The sequence below is a fragment of the Urocampus carinirostris genome, chromosome 5, assembly GCF_059441175.1.
Source record: "Urocampus carinirostris isolate Australia breed hairy pipefish chromosome 5, RoL_Ucar_1.0, whole genome shotgun sequence".
NCBI classification, from domain to species: domain Eukaryota; kingdom Metazoa; phylum Chordata; class Actinopteri; order Syngnathiformes; family Syngnathidae; genus Urocampus; species Urocampus carinirostris.
The window spans coordinates 11,521,619-11,543,066 of record NC_142353.1 but is presented as its reverse complement, the minus strand read 5'-3'; the positions used below and the strand labels follow the sequence as shown (position 1 = coordinate 11,543,066).

General features: G+C 40.1%; 2 protein-coding genes and 1 pseudogene across 4 annotated transcripts; all 3 read left to right on the top strand.

The window, feature by feature from the left end:
* The first annotated feature begins 369 nt into the window (after nucleotides 1–369).
* LOC148365228 (uncharacterized) lies at nucleotides 370–3,055 on the top strand (annotated as a pseudogene). The gene is made up of 2 exons (XR_015850482.1): nucleotides 370–726; nucleotides 1,921–3,055. The product of XR_015850482.1 is annotated as an uncharacterized LOC148365228 (transcript).
* A 1,995-nt stretch (nucleotides 3,056–5,050) lies between these two features.
* LOC148365227 (uncharacterized) lies at nucleotides 5,051–13,101 on the top strand. Of its 2 annotated transcripts, none has more exons than XM_088335716.1 (2): nucleotides 5,051–5,072; nucleotides 11,177–13,101. In XM_088335716.1, exons 1-2 carry the CDS (start codon nucleotides 5,066–5,068, stop codon nucleotides 12,460–12,462), a joined length of 1,293 nt encoding a protein of 430 aa, XP_088191842.1. In that variant the 5' UTR covers nucleotides 5,051–5,065; the 3' UTR covers nucleotides 12,463–13,101. The 2 variants fall into 2 exon arrangements, with proteins under 2 accessions (XP_088191842.1, XP_088191840.1); XM_088335714.1 differs by lacking the exon at nucleotides 5,051–5,072 and adding an exon at nucleotides 8,519–8,761.
* A 3,078-nt stretch (nucleotides 13,102–16,179) lies between these two features.
* LOC148365226 (uncharacterized) lies at nucleotides 16,180–20,989 on the top strand. The gene is made up of 2 exons (XM_088335717.1): nucleotides 16,180–16,400; nucleotides 18,598–20,989. The coding sequence occupies exons 1-2, from the start codon at nucleotides 16,244–16,246 to the stop codon at nucleotides 19,707–19,709; spliced, it is 1,269 nt and encodes a 422-aa protein (XP_088191843.1). The 5' UTR covers nucleotides 16,180–16,243; the 3' UTR covers nucleotides 19,710–20,989.
* Nucleotides 20,990–21,448: the final 459 nt, after the last annotated feature.

Sequence of the window (21,448 nt, the reverse complement as noted above, 5' to 3'; positions counted from 1 at the left end):
CTGAGGAGTAATAAACACATTTGGCCCTACCTTACCCGGGCCCTATCTCCAGCGGCCCCTTACTCTTTTGAATTTGAAACCCTGGCTGTAAGTTTGATAACTGACACACTCGTGCCGGCGTGATTCCCCATTTCAGACAGAGACACAAAAGGACAGGAGGTGGACTCGCTATCTACGTGAACACGAGGTGGTGTAACCCTGGGCACAAAGATTTCCATCTGCTGCAGGGACGTTGAACTTTTGGACTAGCGTGTGACGTCATCCAATTCGCTGTTGCTAAACTACAACACAGCACCCCGAGGCCATCCTGTTAATCTGTTAATAAACAACAAAAGGATACTACTGGAAGTGTGAATTTCCCTACGGGGATGAATAAAGTATCTATCTATCTATCTACTCCCAAACAAAAGAGGGCAGTGTGAGTTGTAAATGCCACATCCTAATTATTACAACGAAGAAGAAAATACCGGAAGTCAGCATATTTGGATGAATCTTTGTTGCCGCTCCACGACGACAGAGCTTGAAGCGTTTTATTTGTTTGGCTGAGATTTTTTTCTTTCAAGGTGAAAATGCTGAAACAGTTGATAAGGGAGCGACTGATCGCTGCTGCCGACGAAATTTTCGGACTTTTTGAAGAAAGGATCGTCTCGTACCAGGAGGAAATTGGCCGACAAAGACGGCAACTGGAAGCGGTTTGCAGGAGTCAAATTTCCATCAGGCTCGATGGTCTGCTTGCAAACTTATTATTATTAAATATTATTAACTTCTTGCCTGTGCAATGATAACAGGATCGTGCAAAGGCCTCTCGTTTTATTGTAGACTATTAAGAATCGTGTCATGACGTCACACAACAGATTGTGCTGCTGAGTGTAACCCAGAATTCAAAACTAGCCTACTGTGTTTAAATACTTTGTTTTTGCCTTCAGCTCCTTTCTCAATTATACAAAACCATTTTTATCGGCTCTGAGTGCCCCAGTCTTTTGTTTTGTTGATTTAAAAGGGTCTTTTCAGGCATGTTGCAACCAAGATAAATTGTAAATGGTCTGCATTTATATAGCGCTTTTCAAGTAAATGGTCTGCATTTATGTAGCGCTTTTCACGTCGATGAAGACTTCCCAAAGCGTTTTACAATGTGCTTCACACTTACCCATTCACACACACAATCACACACCAATAGCGGCTGTGCAGCCATGCAAGGCGCTAACCTGCTTATTGGGGGCATTAGGGATTCAGTGTCACATATCAAAATGAACAAATAACCCAAAAAGAAGAAAAGAATGACAGGTTATATATAAGAGGCCCGTCCACTAAATAACAATGAATGCTTCTATCAAGCATTCAACTTATCATGACTTTAATCATATCACAATAGCCTAATTTACAGTATACAATTGACATTTTCTAGGGTTTTTTTTGACTCACAGTATTTAGAGTTTTAACACTTTTCCATACAAAAATACAACAAAATTCTAACCCAGACATATTTAAAACACACAGTCTAAAGAGCAGTTCAACATCATTTGTGCAAAGTAAAAAGTAGTCGGTTGCGATGTATGAAGTGTCCTTAAAAAGTTGAAAGTAGAAAATGTTCTGTATTCAGTATATGTTAACAATCTTCAACTGAGTTCAAAGAGCTTTTATATTTTTCCCCACTGCGCCTCTTTTAGCAAAACGGATGGTGTCGTGGAACACATTAGGTGGGAGGAAAGTGAGTGGAGTGGCTTTTCACTCGTTACCACAGTTTGTTATCAGTGTAGCATGAAAATGGTGAAAGTAAGAAAAGGCTTGTTTTTAAGTACAATACAATTGCTGCACCTCTCTGAACGTAAATATATTGAATAGGATCGGGTGTGATACAACTAATTGAGCCACGAGAGCCTGATGAGCCGCTGTGAAAGCCCCTGTGTTTGTGTCCTCTAGATATCCAGCCCTTACTAAAGCGCCAGGATGAAGTTCCCCCTGAGGATCATGGTTGCCCTGAGGACCAAGGTCAGCCTGAGGACCAAGGTCAGCCTGAGGACCAAGGTCAGCCTGAGGACCAAGGTCAGCCTGAGGGCCAAGGTCAGCCTGAGGACCAAGGTCAGCCTGAGGACCAAGGTCAGCCTAAGGACCAAGGTCAGCCTGAGGACCAAGGTCCTATCTTAAGTTTGGAGAAAACAAATCCTCAGTTGCATATCATCAAAGTGGAAGAAAAAGAGCTGCAGCTCCACAACGTTAAAGCGGAAGAAATGGAGTTTGAGGTCAGCAAGTCTTCACCAACTGGCATTAATGTGGAGTTTAAAGATGATAAGGAAGACCCACCTGAGTGCTCCCAGCTTCACAGTGAAAGTCCAATTGGGGACAAGTCTGAAGGACCCCCACCAAATGAGGACTTGGCTCCCTTGTCAGACAGCGATGACAAAAAGATCAACGCAAACACGACAACGCACACGGGGGAAAAACCGTTTGCTTGTTCTGTTTGCAAAAAAAGATTTGCCCAGGAATGTAATTTGATCAAACACATGAGAATACACACAGAAGGAAAACAATTCCCTTGCTCATTTTGCAGGAATTCATTCTCTCGTGAGTGTTTTTTGCTTGAACACATGAAAACACACAAGGGTGAAAGATCCTTTCCCTGCTCTGTTTGTAGTAAATTATTTTCCGATAAGTCTAACTTGGTCAAACACATGAGAACACATACGGGGGAAAAACCTTTCTCTTGCACTTTTTGCAAAAAAGCTTTTTCTTCAAATTTTACTCTGATAGGTCACATGAAAACGCACACAGGGGAAAAACCCTTTTCTTGCTCTTTTTGTGGCAAATGTTTTGCCCAGCGAAGCAATATGTTGAGACACATGAGAACGCACACAGGCGAAAAACGGTTTTCTTGCCCGTGTTGCAGGCAAGCCTTTGCTAACAAACTGAGTGTAGAAATGCACATGATAACACACATTGAAGAAAATCCCTGTAGGTGCTTCGTTTGTGGGGAAACGTTTACTGAAAAATTAAATCTGGTTAAACATTTAAGAGCTCACAAAAAAGAAAATTCTGTGAGTTGTTTGGATTGTGGCCAGGATTTAACAAATAATCCCGATCTTTTTCAACACTTGAGTATACATATTGGAGAAAAAAAGACCTCTGTTTCTTCCTCTGTGGAAAATGTTCACTAAAAAGACCGATAAGGACCAATATGACATGACGTGAAAAGCATGTTTTTTTTAAATTGATGCATCCTGTACTGTCATTTTTCAGTACAGCACTTAAAGGATATTCACAATAGACCTTTGTATCTTACTGCGTTGATAAATAATATGTCCAGATGCTCAATGTGGGCAACATTGAATCCAGAAAAAATGATTTTCTCACACAGTGGATTTCATAAACAGGATTTATCAGAAGTACAGGTATGTAGTTAAGCTGTTTTTTGGGGATGCACAGAAAATAAAAACAAATTCATGAAGGCATTCTTCTCTGAGCACTACCCTGAAAATGTTTTGCCTTTTTTATTCTAACATTTTTTTAGCTTAATTTATATCCTTTGCATATTTTTTAACATGTGCTACGTCTTTTATCGTAGATGTTCACTACCTTGTTATAAATGACAATAAAGACAATTGTAATTGTGTATGTGACGTAAAAAATAAACTGATATTTGTCTCCAAGTTTGGTGCCTAATGAGAGGCGTTATTTTTGTAGTTTGACATAAGGTTATCGAGCATGCCACCCCACTGAGAGTTACGTCCTTTGTGTTTGGGTTGTGATGAAGAAATTGTATATCAGAAATAACGGAACCTAATTATGTGATACAGACAGGAGAAAAATACAGTAGATCAGGTGTGTCAATCTCGTTAGAGCTTGGGGGCCACGTGGTAGGGAAAAAACTCACGAGGGCTGGACTTGTAGAGAGAGGGAGCGGTAGAAAAAGAAAAATCGTTATAATTAGAGTAAGAAATAGAAATAATGCAAGGGAGAAAGAAAGCATTGGAGAATGAAAGAAAAAATAAAGTAGAAGATAGAAACAGGACAAAGTGAGAAAGACAAAGGGAAACGAATAAAAGAGATTAAGAAAAAAACGAGAGATGGAGGTTAAAGAAAGGGACCGTCGGAGTACATAGAGCAAGGGTGTCAGACTCATTTTAACTCGGGGGCCACACGATAGAACAAACATTCTGTCAGGGGCCGGACTAGTCGATTAGAGAGAAAGAAAAAGAATGATAAAGAAATAAGAGAAAGAGGGAGGGAAAAGGAGAGAGGGCGGGACAAAGAAAGAGAGAGGGAGAGAGCATGAGAAACAAAAGATAAAAAGTCGTGAGAGGGGGAAAAGAAAAGAAGAGGAAAAAAGAAATCCAAAGAGAAATAGAAAGGCAGAAGAAGAGAAAAGAAAGCGTGAATGGTATGAAGAGAGAGAGAGAAAAGGAAACAAGGAAGTTAGAGCAAAAGAGGTTAAAAGACACAGAGAGAGAAAGACAAAGAGCAACAAAGGAAGAGAAAAAGAGAGGCACAGAGTGAAAGAGACAGAGTGGGAGGAAAGGGGTGGAAAAGAAAGAGAGTGAAATAAATACAAGTACAATGTCTTTGTGAGAGAAACCTGGTTTTGGCAACATCAAGTTGACATATTACAAGCTGCAGCTTGTTTTTCTCTTGCGCTTCTCTGAGTGTTGTCTCGCGGCCGCCTGTTTGACACCTGTGACATAGAAGGAGAAAGAGGGAAAAAAATCGAGGGTGAGCGAAATACAGCTCCAGTCTTTGTTAGTAGCGATATCAAGTGGACACATTTCAAACTGCAGCTTTTGTTTCCCGCACTTCTATCAGCGTTGCCTCACGGGTCTGATTCAAACTGTTGGCGGGCCTGTTTCAGTACGCGGGCCGCATGTTTGACATCTACGGATTTAATTGATTAATTGATGGAAAGATCACCTTTAATTTCTATAGAATTTGGGTTTCGCATTCTTTCTGATTTGTTGTTCTTTTGAGACATGTGCACAGACTGATTATTATTGTATATCAATATTTTATTGATTTCTTTCCAGGACATTTCTATTTCGAAGAAGGAAACGTGCAAGGAAACAAACTCCTAAAATTGATGACAGGTATCTTTAAATCACTCTCAATAAGGACTATTTTAGCTAAAGACTGGATTTATAATACTGTACAAGAGATTCTCTTTTCTATCAATAGTATTTTATTAACTCTGTATTTCAAGCAGCGTGCAAGGGCAATTTGATCTTTGCAAAAAAACATCCCTTTGTTCAGTAGCTTTCGTTTCTTCCATTGATCAACCAAGTAACTGTAACATTCATCCATATCAGTAGGTGGCAGAAAATTACCATTTTATATACACTGTATACTAATTATCTGCTACATGGAAGTAAACTTACCTATTTTGTTTGACGAAGCTGTTTAAGATTACCTGACAAAAAGTTATGATATAGAAGAAAGAAATAACAAGCTGGCACATAATTTTGCTCATTGATTAATGTAATTTACAAATTTTATTAAGCAAACAGACGAAAGTTACAACCTAGATAATAACCCAACTAAGTTCTGGTAATATAAAGTACAGTGGGACCTCGCTACTTCGCGGTTCCACGTTCACGGGTTCAGAGCTTTGCAGGTCTAAAAAATCTCATCTCATCTCATTAGCCGTACCGCTTATCCTCATGAGGGTCGCGGGGGGGGGGGGGGGGGGGCGGGCTGGAGCCCATCCCAGCCATCTCCGGGCAGTGGGCAGGGGACACCCTGAACTGGTTGCCAGCCAGTCGCAGGGCACACAGGGACAGACAGCTCATTCGCTCATTCACACCTAGGGACAATTTGGACCGGCCAATTCACCTGAAATGCATATTTTTGGAATGTGGGAGGAAACCAGAGTGCCCGGAGGAAACCCACGCAAGCACGGGGAGAACATACAAACTCCGCACAGGAAGTCTGGAGCTGGATTTGAACCCACGACAGGTTCCCGAGACATTTAACTGTGCCGCACAAGCGCTAACCACTGCGCCGCCGTGCTGCCCTGTTCTAAAAAAAAAAATAATAATAATAAAATAAAATAATAATAAAAAAAATAATAATAATATATGTACCGGTATTTTTATTTTCAAGCATTTTTGAAAGGGCATCGCTACTTCGTGGTTCCACGTTTGCGGGTTCAGAGCTTCGCAGGTCTAAAAAATAATAATGATCAAATAAAATAAATTTTTGAAAAAACATGTATTTATTTTTTTAAGCATTTTTGAAGGGGCGTCGCTACTTTGCGGATTTTCACTTTTCGCGGGTGGTTTTGGTCCCCATTGACCGCGATAACCGAGGGATTACTGTAGTTACTTTGTCGTGTATTTCTCTAAAAAACATAATGAAATATTTTTTCAAAAAAAGACAAAACGGACATTTATAAAACCCCAATTTACAGCAAAATTTCGAACAAAAATGAATAAGAGAATAGAATAGAATAGAATTTACTTTTATTGTCATTCTTTGTAACCATGCACACAGAACGAAATGTCGATACACCTGACTCGTACAGTTAAACTGTAGCGAGCCGATGCAGCCGCAGCCAAACAGAGCGCAGCCATTTTAGTCATTAGGTGACCAAACCCCCCAATTCCAACCCTTAATGCCGAGCGCCAAGCAGGTAGGCAATGAGTTCCAATGTTGTAAGTCTTAGGTATGACTCGGCCGAGGCTTGAACCAGCGACCTCCCAGTCTCGAAACGGGCGTACTGCTAATTTAGGTAACATGATCACATAAATTATTTTAAAAAAACGTGAAAATGGTCACTGTTGCCTCATACGAACGGAAACCATAGCAAGCAACAAGACGTCAGACAAACATGGCTGCAACCTTAGATATGGATTCATTACGTAAAAGAAATTTTAAAAAAATCTACCTATGAATATTTATTAAAAGAATTATATTGGAATGGTAGTTCATGTAGGGCAGCACGGCAGCGCAGTGGTAAGCGCGTGGGCGGCACAGTTCTAAGGTCATGAGATCGAACCTTTCTGTGTGGAGTTTGCATGTTCTCCCCGTGCTTGCGTGGGTTTCCTTCGGGCACTCCGGATTTCTCACACATTCCAAAAACATGCATGTGAGGTTATTTGGCTGGTCCAAATTGTCCCTAGGTGTGAGAGAGCATGTGAATGGTTTTATGTCTCTGTGTGCTCTGCGACTGGCTGGCAACCGGTTAAGGGTGTTCCCTGCCCACTGCCTGAGGATAGCTGGGATGGGCTCCAGCACCCCCGCGACCCTACTGAGGATGAGCGGTGCAGATTATGGATGGATAGTTCATGTATGTTTGCCTGGTATTCAAATCAATTCTTTTTTACTGAATGTTTTTTGGGACTGCTGAGACGCACTCAATTTTACACACACTCCTTTTAATGACAAAAAAGTCCCTTAGCTCAAAAAAGGTTGGGAACCACTGCACTAACCTACACTAAAATGGCCCCCGCCATACAGCAAAGACAAATAGGGCAGCACGATCTGTGACCGAGTCCCTAAAAAGTTGGAAAACTCCAAAAAGAAAACATCTCTGGTGGAGATTTCCCAAAAATGTGTTAAACAGGATGTCACCTGCTTTATTTGTGGTGTGAGCTTGGCTGAAATATTTTTTTCTGAATCAAAAGTCTCATTTCATCATTCACATGAGAATGCACATGTGGGAGAAACCCTTTTCTTGCTCCATTTGCAGAAATGCATTCTCTTGCAAGTCTGCTCTTATCAAACATATGAGAATACACAAGGGGGAAACCATTTCCTTGCGCTGTTTGCCGGAGAGCATTTCCCCACAAGATTTTTTGCTTGAAATGCCCATGGGGGAAAAACCTTTTTTTTTCAGTTTGCAGGAAAGTGTTTTCTTCAAATTCTATTTTAGCGATCCTTCGAAAACGCACACGGGCAAAAGACCTTTTTCTTGCTCTTTCTGTGGCAAAGCCTTTGCCCAACGGAGAAATATGTTGAGACACATGAGAACTCACACTGGTGAAAAACATTTTTCTTGTCAATTTTAGTGCTAAAAAGGACCTAAAACTCTATTATTTTGCTTTCATTCAGAAAAGAAAAAAACTACTTCGGAAACGGTACAAATGTGATACCAAATATTTAAAAATGCTGCTACTGAAAAAAGTTCCCAGAGGCTTGACGGAGCCCCGGGCCTTCAGGTGCCTCATTTATTGAGAACCACTGCTTTAAATTGTGATTTTTGTTTTTTGATCATAATTTGTCCTTGGGCAAGACACTGAATCTCGAATGCCCGCAATAAGCAGGTAGGCGCCTTTGCACGACTGACTCCCTATTGGTGTGTGAGTGTGTGTGTGTGAATGGTAAAGTGTGAAGCATATTGTAAAGCGCTTTGGGAGGTCTTCATTGACTTGAAAAGCGCTGTATAAATGCAGACCATTTACCATTCAATTATGCGCTCCTCTATCACGATATGTTCATTACAGTACATACACTTAAAAACACAGGGCGGCAGTGTTGCATCTAAGACGCTAAATATTAACTTTTAAGTACGCAAAAGAAAGAAGAAAACCCGGAAGTTAGCAATTTCGATACATTTGTTGTTGCTTCGACGCACGAAAGATCTCGACGTGGTATCCGTCGCATTTTTTATTACACTTAAAAATGTTGAAACAGTTAATAAAAGAGAGACTCGACGCTGCTGCCAACGAAATTTTCGGACTTTTTGAAGAAAGGATCGCTTCATACGAGGAGGAAATTGGCCGTCAAAGACGACAATTGGAAGCTATTTGCAAGAATCAAATTATCACCCAGCTCAAAGGTCACAAGTTTATCGAAACTTTGTATTTGTGACCAGTGTCGGGCATTTTACTTTTTAAGAAGTAATTCGTTATTTCTCACTACTTCTTCCAAAAAGGTATTGAGGTAGTAACTGACTTACTCTATAGTAAAAGTAACTAGTTCTTAGGGAAAGTAACGATTTCTGTTGTTTTAAAAAAAGTTGTATGTCAAGGAATTTGTCATTTTCTGAACAGTGTTTGAGTCAATTGAATAGAGAAGAACAGAGAGGTAGTTGTGTTGTAAAACCAGGTCATTTGAATTGCACCTCACCAGCAACAGATTTATCCTACACTTGCAGTGCAACAAAAAAAACAGTAAATAATATAATAAAATAACAATCAATATGTACCAAAACACACCTAAAAGCGCATATGAAATCGAATGAAATCGTACGTAAACATTCACAAAAAACGTAAATAAACACACGTAACGTACATAAACACTCATATCGTACGTAAATACGCACAACAGGGTTATAAACGCAGACACAATTTACATAAACACACCAAACGTACATAAACACGTAGAACGCCTGTAAATACACACAAAAAACATATGTATACGCACGCACGGAAACATAGGTGAAATCACAAAAACACGTACAAAAACGTAGTTAACCCACCACTTTTGACCGCCGGTAATGGCAACGCAAGATTACCACATTACTGAAAAAAATAATGTTATTCCCAACACTGATTACTAAATCCATCCACCATCTGCACCGCTTATCCTCAGTAGGGTCGCGGGGTGCTGGAGCCCATCCCAACTATCTTCGGGCAGTGGGCAGGGGACACCCTGAACTGATTGCCAGCCAGTCGCAGGGCACACAGAGACAGGCAACTCACTCGCTCATTCAGGGACAATTTGGACCGGCCAATTATCCTGACATGCATGTTTTTGGAATGTGGGGGGAAACCGGAGTGCCCGGAGGAAAACCACGCAAGCACAGGGTGAACATGCAAACTCCACATAGGAGGTTTGATCTCATGACCTCAGAACTGTGCCGCACATGCGCTAACCACTGCGCCGCCGTGCTACCCTGATTACTAAATACTATAAATATTTCTATTTCTTGTTTATTTTGTCTTTCAGTCATTACATCACAGAATGAACATCCATCCATTATCTGCACCGCTTACCCTCAGTAGGGTCGCGGGGGTGCTGGAGCCCATCCCAGCTAACTTCGGGCAGTGGGCAGGGAACACCCTGAACTAATTGCCAGCCAGTTGCAGGGCACACAGGGACAGACAACTCACTCCCTCATTCACACCTCGGGACAATTTGACACCAGCCAATAAACCTGACATGCATGTTTTTAGAGTGTGGTAGGAAACCGGAGTGCCCGGAGGAAACCCACGCAATCACGGGGAGAACATGCAAACTCCACACTGGAGGTTCGATCTCATGACCTCAGAATTGTGCCGTACACTCGCTAACCACTGCGCCGCCGCGCTGCCCTACAGAATGAACATATAACCTGAAAAGAAAAAAAGGAATGTTAGTTTTTAATAGTAACTAGTTAACAGGGAAAGTAACGATTTCAGTTACTTTAAGAACAAGGTGTTGTATGTCAAAGAATTGGAAATTATCTGAGCAAATACCAAAAACCGTGGTGACATCTTTGACGAGAGTTTACTCGTATAGATGTGAATTCCGACTACTTTAAGAGAACTGGCTTTTTTGGCTCGGCTCACTAAAAAGAGCCGGCTCGTTTGGGTCCCAAAAGGCTCTTTCAGTAGTTTTTTTGTGCTTTAATCCATGCACTACCAATTATTATGTAACCTTAGGCATGGAATGATTTAAAAAGGGTGAAAAAGTAAAAGAAAAAAAGTCAACAATGGGGTAAAAACGAAAAAATACAATAAAAAATGATAAAGAGATATCAAAGTAGAAATATATATATATATATATATATATATATATATATATATATATATACTTTAATATATGCTCTGTTTGCGGAAAAGGTACATTTTGATATAAGCACGATAACACTCAAAAACACAGAAATATAATTAAAATGTTAATGAATATACAAAAAAGGATAAAATATATATTTTTTTTAAACATGTTTATGCTTAACTCATTTAAAGTCAAGAACACTGAATCCCCTAAAAATGCATATTGACCAATCACAAGAAAAAAAAGGCGTCACTGAGGAAATAGCTGTTTATTGGTGGGGAGCTGGCTCAATTTGTTCACTTCCAAGGAGACGTTTTACCTTAAACACACAAAATATAGCACTGAAGAAACTTTGGAACAAATTCAACTTACAAACGATCGTCCGTAACCTATCTCGTTTGTAAGTAGGGCAGCGTCTGTATATGGAACCAACAAGCACGCTGAGGAAAAAGCCATTCCACAACATTATCTAAAGTGTGTTTTTATTCTTTAGATAACCAGCCCCTGCAAAATGGCCAGGGTGAAAATCCCCCGGAGGACCATGATCGGAGCTCAAGTTTGGAGCAGAATAACTCTCAGCTACCCATCGCAGAATCGGAGGAAAAGGAACTGCAACTTTCCTTTGTTAAAACGGAAGAAGAGGAGTTTGATATCGACACATCTCCACCGACTGGCGTCTCTGCGGAAATGAAAGACAACCATAATGACCCACCTGAGTGCTCACAACATCTCAGGGATGAAAGTCAAAGCTGTGACAGTTCTGGAGGAGCCCCACGAGATGAAGACCTGGCTCCCTTGTCAATCAGGGATGACAAAGAGAGCAGCGCAAACTCGAAATGGGACCTTGAACAGTTGGAAAGCCCCCCCCAAAAAAACACTACCAGCAAGAACTCCCAAAAATGTGGAAGACAGGACATCACCTGCTCAGTTTGTGGCGTTAGCTTTGTCAATCAGTATTTTCTGAATCGTAAAGAGAAAAATAAACGCGACTGCTGCCAAGGATGTCAGAACCATTCGGACAAACGTTGCTCCGTTTGCGGGAAAGCCTTTTCTCTAAAGTCGCGTTTGATGGTTCACATGAGAACGCACACTGGAGAAAAACCTTTTGCTTGCTCTGTTTGCGGAAAAACATTTTCCCAAAACCCTCACTTGATCATACACATGAGAACACACACAGGGGAAAAACCTTTTTCTTGCTCAGTTTGCAGCAAGGCATTTTCTCACAAGTTCATTTTGATCGAGCACATGAGAACTCACACGGGGGAAAAACCCTTTTCTTGCTCTGTTTGCGGAAAAGAATTTTCTAAAAAGTCTGTTATGATCCCACACATGAGAACGCACACGGGGGAAAAACCCTTTTCTTGCTCTGTTTGCAGAAAAGCGTTCTCCTCCAATTTTATTTTGATAGATCACATGAAAACGCACACTGGAGAAAAACCATTTTCCTGCTCTTTTTGTGGCAAAGCTTTTGCCCAGCGAAGTAATATGTTGAGACATATGAGAACGCACACCGGCGAAAAACGTTTTTCTTGCTCACTCTGCTGTCAAGCCTTCACAAACAAATTGAGTATGGAGATGCACTTGATGACACACATGGAAAATTCCTACCGGTGTTTCGTTTGTGGGGAAACATTTACTCAAAAGTTAAACGTGGTTAAACACATAAAAGCTCACGAAGGGGAACTTTCTTTGAGGTGTTTGGATTGTGGTCAAAATTTGATGGATAATTCTGATCTGTTTCAACATTTGAGCATACACATAGGAAATAGGAAGACCTGAATTGCTTTAAATGTGGAAAAAAAGTTGTCTAAAAGTCTGAGATGGATCGATAAGATGAAACTTGTGCATTTTTTTTAAATGTATAGATAACTTGTACTCAACTTTTTAGACTTACAAAATATACCATTTTGTTACAACATTCTAGATCAGGGATCTCCAACCTTTTTCAGGCATCAGGCTACTTGTTGTCACCCACTTTGATATGGATTTCTAAATTTACAACTTAGCTAGTTGGTTTGCTAAATAGCTTAAAGGATAGCTTTATAGTTGGCTAGGAAAGAAAACAGGTAAAAAAAAAAAAGTGAGCCAAATAGTTAGCTAAAAGAGTAAAAAGCCAACTAATATTCAAGATCCAGAGCAAAATGAAAAAAAGGAAAGAAGAAGCTGGATGGCTAGCTAGAAACGAGGCCTAAATTTAGCTTGATAACTAGCAAAAAGGTAAAATGTTAGCTAGATAGCATGTAAAAAGCTATCTAGGTAGCTTGCTAAATAACTAAAAAGGATGATAGCTAGCTACAAAGCTAAAAAGGTAGCTGAAAAAAACAGCACATTTTTTGCTCATTTTCTTTTTAAAACCCACAAATTGTGATTTAGATTTTTGTATTTCCTGTAAAATAAATTAATAAAAAGATGAATACATTTGTTTAATTCATAAATAGATTCTCATTCTATTCCAAACTAAATACTTGAAGAGGTTTTTTTGTTTATGAAGCCCATGAACTGGAATTTATTTGAATTTCTAAAATAACTTATCATCATCACAAGGTTAATTATCAAAAATAGAATGAAATAGACAATAAAAAAAAAGCATTGTACTAGAAAAATCACAATGACCCAGCACTGGTGAGCTATGTTCAGAACAGGCCTGCGGGCACCTCAGCTGTCCTCAGATGGCACCCTGGTGCCCGCGGGTAACACGTTGGAGACCCCTCTTCCTAAATGCCAAATATTGAAAACATCAATTTCAGGGATAAAATCTTTTGTACAGAAGAAACCGATATTTCCTCAACTTATATTACTATTGTTATTGTTTGGAAACACTACATTATAACACATGTTCCAATGGGCAGTGACAACTTATGTGTTTGGGGTATAATAAATAAATATTATTAAAGTGACCATGTGTAATAAATGACCACTAAATGTCTCTATGTGTAGTGCTACTGAAAACGAGTGCTGCAAAGCACAAGGAAGAATACAAACTGCAGAGACTCAAAGTGACCAAAGCCTTTACTTCTCCTTTTTTTCGCCCAGCCTTTTTGAGGATTTTGGGTAACTGTTAGCAGCAAGGTGGAGGACAACGATGTCAGCTCCATTTTGGTAAGGCAGATGTTATGTAAAATAAATGCTAATTTCACAATTTACTCTGGTTTTTTTTTTTTCGTTTTTTTAAAGCATGTTTATGTAATAGTTCATGTTTTTTTGCCAATTATTTAAATCCATATTGTTTATTTGTTTTGTGTTTTTCAAAAAAGCAGGCCAAATTTGGTAAGCTGAAAATGTGTGAGGGCAGACTATTCAGCCTGGCATTCATTGAACAGTATTTAATAAATTCAGCCTCCAGGAAAGGTTTGCAGTTCTTGGCGATCAGCGTCGCGACCCCGTAGCTTGCCTTTGTAGCATTTCATTTGACCTGTAGTGTCTCCTGAAAAAGGGCTGCAATGCCGTTGCAACAGCTTCCAGTTGCTTTACTTTTTCACAGTGTTCGTTTCAAGTTAGCTTTTGGTAGTCACCGTGTTTGGCCTGGCAGTGCCTCTTGATATTATATTCTTAGAAAACAGCCACAGTCTTAAATTAGGCGGGCACAGTCATGTTTATTTGTATAGCCCTTAATGACAATGAGTCTCAAAGGGCTGCACAGACTAAAGATTATTGCAGAGGGCAAATAATACACAGATATTGTCAACATAAACTATAGGTTATTCATATGCAATAGAATATAAGTGTGTTTTAATCTTAGATTTAAACATTTCTACTGAGGTTGCAAATCGAATCTCAGAGGGAAGAGCATTCCACAGCACCGGGGCCTGGATGGAGAACGCTCTCAAACCTGCAGATCTCTTCTTGGATCTCGGGATCACTGGCAGACCAGCATTTTCAGAGCGAAGGCTCCGGAAATTATATCTGTGGGAAATTATGTCTGAATGATATGAGGGAGGGGCAGCACGGCGGCGCAGTGGTTAGCGCGTGCGCGGCACAGTTCTAAGGTCTTGGGAACCTCCTGTGTGGGTTCAAATCCAGCTACCAGACTTACTGTGTGGAGTTTGTATGTTCTCCCCGTGCTTGCGTGGGTTTCCTCCGGGCACTCCGGTTTCCTCCCACATTCCAGAGACATGCATTTCAGGTGGATTGGCCGGTCCAAATTGTCCCTAGGTGTGAATGCACGAGCGAGTTGTCTGTCCCTGTGTGCCCTGCGATTGGCTGGCAACCAGTTCAGGGTGTCCCCTGCCCACTGCCTGATGATTGCTGGGATGGGCTCCAGCACCCCCGTGACCCTACTGAGGATAAGCGGTGCAGCTAATGAGATGAGATGAGATATGAGGGAGCAAGTCCATGCATGATTTTGTATAATAACAACAGAACCTTAAAATCACCTCTTAAGCTAAAAGGGAGCCAATGAGGTTAGCCAAAATCGGGGTAATGTGATCAAACGTTCTTGTCTTAGTTAAATGCCTCGCTGCAGCATTTTGTACCAGCTGAAGGCTCTTGATTTTAGTGCATTACTCTAATCGAGACGGAAAGTAACACACGCATGAATAATAATCTCCGCATCGGACTGAGACAGCATAGGGCGAATGTTAGCAATGTTGCGAAGATGGAAAAAAGCTGTTCTAGTCATCTTCTTCACGTGTGTTTGAAAGGGCAGATCGGGGTCAAATATGACACCTAAATTTTTGACTTGGTTTTCAATGTTCAGAGCAGTATTTGAGAACAAGTCACAGCATTTAGATGCACCAATAAATATCATTTTGGTCTTTTCAGAGTTAAGGCGCAAGAAGTTGAGTGACATCCATTCTCTTATCTCAGTGAGGCAGGCCTCCAAATTTCCACAGTTTAGTGTGGGAGATTCCTCCATCGGTGGAAAAAAATCTGCCAATTTCCACTTGTCCTGGAAGTGGCCGCCCTCACAGTCAACTTTCCTTTTTTTTTTTTTTTTTTACAGTTGCTATGTTGGAAATGGGGTGGGCTAAAATTCTCACAGAAAGACAAGAGCAAGGTGGCCAAAAGACTACTGCCATCATCTGGGGAAATTGTGATTTATTTATCTTTTTGTAAAAATGTATTTTATACAGCAGTCAACTGGCGGACCACAGGTCGTAAAGGGCCCCCGGGCCAGACTTTGGACTTGTCTGCGCTAAACAATACCATAATAAGTCCATTTAAATTAAATAAAATTCGGCATTTTTAAAGAAATGTTTGCCACCCCCATATATATATATATATATATATATATATATATATATATATATATATATATATATATATATATATATATATATATATATATATATATATATATATATATATATATAGATAGATAGATAGATAGATAGATAGATAGATAGATAGATAGATAGATAGATAGATAGATAGATATATATGTATGTATATATATTTATATATATATATATGTATAAAAAATACCACAAGGTGGCAGTGTTGCAGCTTGGACGCCAAAATTTGATCTCTGACATGTTAAACGAAGAAAAAAAACGCCGAAGGTTAGCAAATTTGGGATATCTGCACACGTGTCCTCGTTCGAACTTTATTCAATGCGAAAATGTTAAAACAGTTGATAAAGGAGAGACTTATTGCTGCTGCCGACGAAATTTTTGGACTTTTTGAAGAAACGATCGCTTCGTATGAGGAAGAAATTGTGAGACAAAGACGACAACTGGAAGCGGTTTGCAAGAGTCAAATTGTCACCCAGCTCGAAGGTCTGCACTCAAGCTTACCTTCTAACTTTTTATAATGATTATTAAGGATTATCTTGTGTGTGTGCGTCTTGTTTTAAAATCGGCTATTATTCCTTTAACAATCCTGTAAAATTCACCTAAAATCCTAATCCAAGACGTATTCAAAGTCAAATGAATGCTGTTTCTTGAACCGTTTGGAGTATTTGGACTGTTTCGGTCTTTAATGAAATGTAATACGCTGAAGGTTTATACTAACCTGAAATAATCACTGCAAGTGATACTAACACGGAGTCATCTTAGTTGGAACACTCAGAAATAGAAGGTTTTTATTTTTGTCTAAAACATGTTTTTCCAATCACATGCCTGTTGAAGAATGTATCAGGCAATTGCTGGAAAACAGCTGGGACAATAGCATGAAGACTTACCTGGTTCCAGGTAATATGTGATCACAATCTGAAAAAGTAAACATTGTATTATACTTCTCCTTTTTTTTGTCACGGCGTTTCCGAAAGTGGCCATTCGGTGACGACCAGTTTACAACTCAAAGACCACAAAGTATTTTACTTTGGCCATTTTTAGACATTATGAGAGAATAGTAAATGTTCGACTCTTCAGAAGTCATTCTCTGATTGTGCACACTTGCAGTTGATAACAGTGCGTAAAAATAGATCCCGAGTTGCATTATGGACGTTTATTTTCTAATTCGGATTTGAATACACATTGTAAATATGCATTAATTGATGTTGATAATTTAATTGCCTAACCAATGTGTAAATCATCATTTGAATCGTTCACTACTGGCTAAAAATATTTGGAGCTAAAAGAGGCAATGTCTGTTTTTTCATTGATGGCTCTCATCGGCTATCGCATGCTAAGGACTGTCAAGAGGCTTGCAATTGGTCGATTGTGGTGTCAATCAAAAGGTCAGAGGCTATAGGCCATATTGGGAAAAACACAGGATTTTGTTTATTTTTAAAAAGGAATGATCAAACAATGTAGAAATGCTTTTAGGCATCTTTTTTAATCTGTAGGTATTGTCGTGTTTTGGAGTAAATATTTTACACGGTTGGATTCACTGGACTCTCGTGAATGTAACGAGACCAGAGCGGTGTCATCAGCTGACTATTCGAGCACAGTATTGGTGAGTTTTACCGGCTTCATAGTTTATGGCTATCTTGTTTCGAGCTGATCGTTATGTTTCTGTGATGCTTACATTTTGAAATGGCAGGCCATTGGAACGTTAAAGGGTTACCTGCCTATAGATCACCCAACAGAATGTGCTTTCTTTGTTAAACCCCAAATTTAAAATTAGCCCGCTGTGTTTAAGTTGTCAACTTCAGCCAGTTGCTCCCCTTATTAATGATTGCAATTCCCTTTACTAAGCGATAACAAACCTTACAAATTCAACCCGGCACCGATTTACTCACAGTAAGACAGACAATGTAGAACATAAACATAGATAAATTGTGTAAACAAGTTTATCTTATTTACCAAATGAACAACAAACATTTGTTTCAGCATCTTACTTAGTTCTTTGCCCGCTTGCAGTGAATTTAGTGTTGCTTATTATACGTAGCAGTGCAGACTTTCACAGACCGAATCTGGTTTACAAATCTAATTTACTGAACTGTCACAATTCAGTTTCATTTGCAACAAAGATGTCAGAGTATCCGTTTTCTTGGTCTTCCTATACTCAAACGTGCCAACCTTTTGACATTAAAAGGTAGTAGATTTTATCGTTTACTATTTTTACGTGAGAAACACAATTCCTCTCTAGAATATGTGCTTGTTTAAAACCAAAAGTGGCACATTTTCACAAATCAATCTAATGCGATCATCATAGCAGTTTATTCACACACAAAGACTTATTGCTTTAAAATAGGGCAGCCATGGACTCAAATATTAGTCTTAAGTCGAGATTTATCGCCGAAAGAAGAATGCCGTTATGTAACGGTGTTATTTACAACGGCATTATTCCCAACACTGGTTACCAGTGACCACGACGATCTGGATTAAATTCAAGGTGGGCAAAAAAAAGATCAGTTTAACAAAATAAGAGTTAAAACGTATAAGTCGACAGCTATGGTGCTTATAAGTGTTGAAACGCAACCGTATCCCTGCATAGGCTGCTAAGTGCGCCCCTTATGTTCTCTAAATGTTCACATCGTTCCAGCTCATATTTGACTGATGATAACTGAGCTGTTTTTGTGTCCTGCAGACGTCCACCCCTTGCCAAATTCCCATGATGAAAATGCCTCCGAGGACCAAGTCCCGAGCTCAATGTCAGAGCAGAAGAATCCTCAGCTGCCCGTCATCAAAGTGGAAGAAAAACAGCCGCCGCTTCCCCACGTTAAAGCGGAAGAGAAGTTTAATGTCAGCAGGTTGACACTGGCTTGCCTTCCTTTGGAAAGTGTAAATGAGGACGATGACCCTCCCGAGTGTTCACAGCTCCACGATGAAAGTGCAACTGGCGACATGTTTGAAGGACCCCCGCCTGGTGAAGACTTGGCTCCCCTGTCAGATAGTGATGACAAAGAGAGCAGCACCAACTCTGAATGGGACCCTGAACTGTTAGAAAGCTCCAGAAAGAAAGCAAGTCCCGGCAAGAACTCCCCAAAATGTGGCAAACGGAACGTTACCTGCTCAGTCTGTGGTGTCAGCTTCATGAAAAAACATTTTTTGTATCATATGGGGAAAGATAAACGGGACTGCTGCCGGGTTTGTCGTCAACGTTTTCCTGAACGTTGCTCCGTATGTGGGAAACCTTTTTCTCACAAGTCTCATTTGATCATACACATGAGAACGCACACGGGAGAAAAACCTTTTGCTTGCTCAGTTTGCGGAAAAGCGTTTCCTCAAAAGCCTCATCTGATCATACACATGAGAACACACACGGGGGAGCAACCTTTCTCTTGCTCTGTCTGCAGAAAGTCATTTTCCCAAAAACCTGGTTTGGTCAAACATATGAGAACGCATACGGGGGAAAAACCCTTTTCTTGCTCTTTTTGTGGCAAAGCCTTTGCCGGACAGACCAATATGTTCAGACACATGAGAACACACACAGGTGAAAAACAATTTTCTTGCTCATTTTGTAGTCAAGGCTTCACAAAGAAATTTGGTATGGAAATGCACATGATAACACACATGGAAAATCCCTATAGGTGCTTCGTTTGTGGGGAAACATTTACTCAAAAATTACATGTGGTTAAACACATCAAAGCTCATGAAGGGGTGAATTCTTTAACCTGTTTGGATTGTGGTCAGGATTTAACAAATAATTCTGATCTCTTTCAACACTTGAGCATGCATATAGGAGGAAGTAAGTCCTGAGTTTCTCAATTTGTAGAAAAAAGAAAGTTTAAAGTCTGATAAGATTTAATTTGACCCAAAATGAATGTCTGCTGTTTTTATACATACTATCTATCTATAAATGGTAAATGGTCTTCATTTATATAGAGCTTTTCAAGTCAATAAAGACCTCCCAAAGTGCTTTACAATGTGCTTCACACTTTCCCTTTTCTATACATCTATCTACCTTGGTCATATCCCTCAAGAGGGGTGACCGACAGTAAGACAAACACATACAATAACAAAGAAGATACAAAGGGAAAAAAAATAGCAAAAAAAGCTCACACAAAATTTTTGGGACTATGGCCAACCCCATTGCTCAAACACCCAAACAAGTTAGGCACCTCGGCACCTAAGTTGGTTATGCTTTCGTCCCTCCAGATGAAATGGGACACCAGAAAGCGGCCATGTCACTCGGGTCAGGGTGACACAACACACTCTTGTTCAACAGCATGGCCCAACAGCTTTCACTGGTTTACCCCTGCCCCATCATATGGGTGCCCAGCCCATCCTTAAGATCGCGTCCGCAACATCTCTCCACTCCTTCCTATCACCAACAAGAGCTCTAGCTTCCATTTTATTTAGACCTCTTTCCTGCAGTGCACTCATAACACCATCCATCCACGTCAATCGCGGCCTTCCTCTTGGTCTCCTTCCGTTGACTTCTGCTCTGTAGATCCTCTTCAACATTCGCTCCTCATCCATCCTCTCCATGTGTCCAAAACAACAGAGTACTCTCTTATCAACACGCTTGCTCAGTTCCACGACTACTCCAGCTCTGTCTCTCACAATTTCATTTCTCAATCTATCCAATCTTGTCACTCCAGCATACTCCTCAAACACTTCATCTCAAAAACATTCAATTTCCTTATTTAATCTGCGTTCAGGCTCCAAGTCTCTGCACCATACAACACAGTCGGCACAATCACACTCTAATACAGTCCCCGCTTAACACTTTACCTTTTACATGCACTAAATAACCAATAGCAGCGTCAGCCATGCAAGGCGCCGACCTGCTTATTAGGGGCATTAGGGATTCAGTGTCTTGTCCAAGGACACTTTGACATATAACACTGAGGAGCCGGGACCCATTTGCATTGTGTTCTGCATTCTGATTGGCTAAACAGTCTCTCAATGTGTTATTTAATGGTACAGGAGTTACTTGTGAACTTAATAAACATTTTACATTAATTTTATTGTTTTCAAAACGCACAAGCGTGTTTAGTTTTTTTTTATTTGGTTTCAGTTGATAAAAATTGTTCAAATAATTTAAGGTTTGTACTTTTGCCTATCACACGTTCATTTTGGAATATAACCTCTGCGATAAAACGAGGGATCACTTCATTTTATTTAATGAATTACGGTTATTTTAAATTTGCCATTAAGGGGCGCTAAATAATACACTATGTCTGATTATGTCATGGTTTGGTGCCTGCAGTCCTTCTCCAAAGATGGCACCGTTGCCCCATTTCCCAGTCCTCACTTTTTCTCTCCTCAGGGGATTCAACTTGTACAATTAGCCACCTCCACTATAAATACATCAGGCTGAGGCACCCACCCCACATCGCTGATTAGTTTCAATTCCTGAAGACTTTCCTTTGCCAAAATAATAAAATTCTCCCACCACCTCATTCAATTCCATCCTAGTGCCAGGTATACTCTCTCCAAGGCCTGTCACTCCAACTACCTTCTTCAGTTCCCTCTTCGTCCCATGATCGTCT

What these genes read in the sequence shown, in the direction of transcription:
- LOC148365227 (XM_088335714.1), top strand. Translation starts at nt 8,605, where the DNA reads ATGTTGAAACAGTTAATAAAAGAGAGACTCGACGCTGCTGCCAACGAA. An exon ending in AATTATCACCCAGCTCAAAG is followed by an intron (nt 8,762 to 11,176) that starts GTCACAAGTTTA and finishes TTTATTCTTTAG; the next exon opens with ATAACCAGCCCCTGCAAAAT.
- LOC148365226 (XM_088335717.1), top strand. Translation starts at nt 16,244, where the DNA reads ATGTTAAAACAGTTGATAAAGGAGAGACTTATTGCTGCTGCCGACGAA. An exon ending in AATTGTCACCCAGCTCGAAG is followed by an intron (nt 16,401 to 18,597) that starts GTCTGCACTCAA and finishes TGTGTCCTGCAG; the next exon opens with ACGTCCACCCCTTGCCAAAT.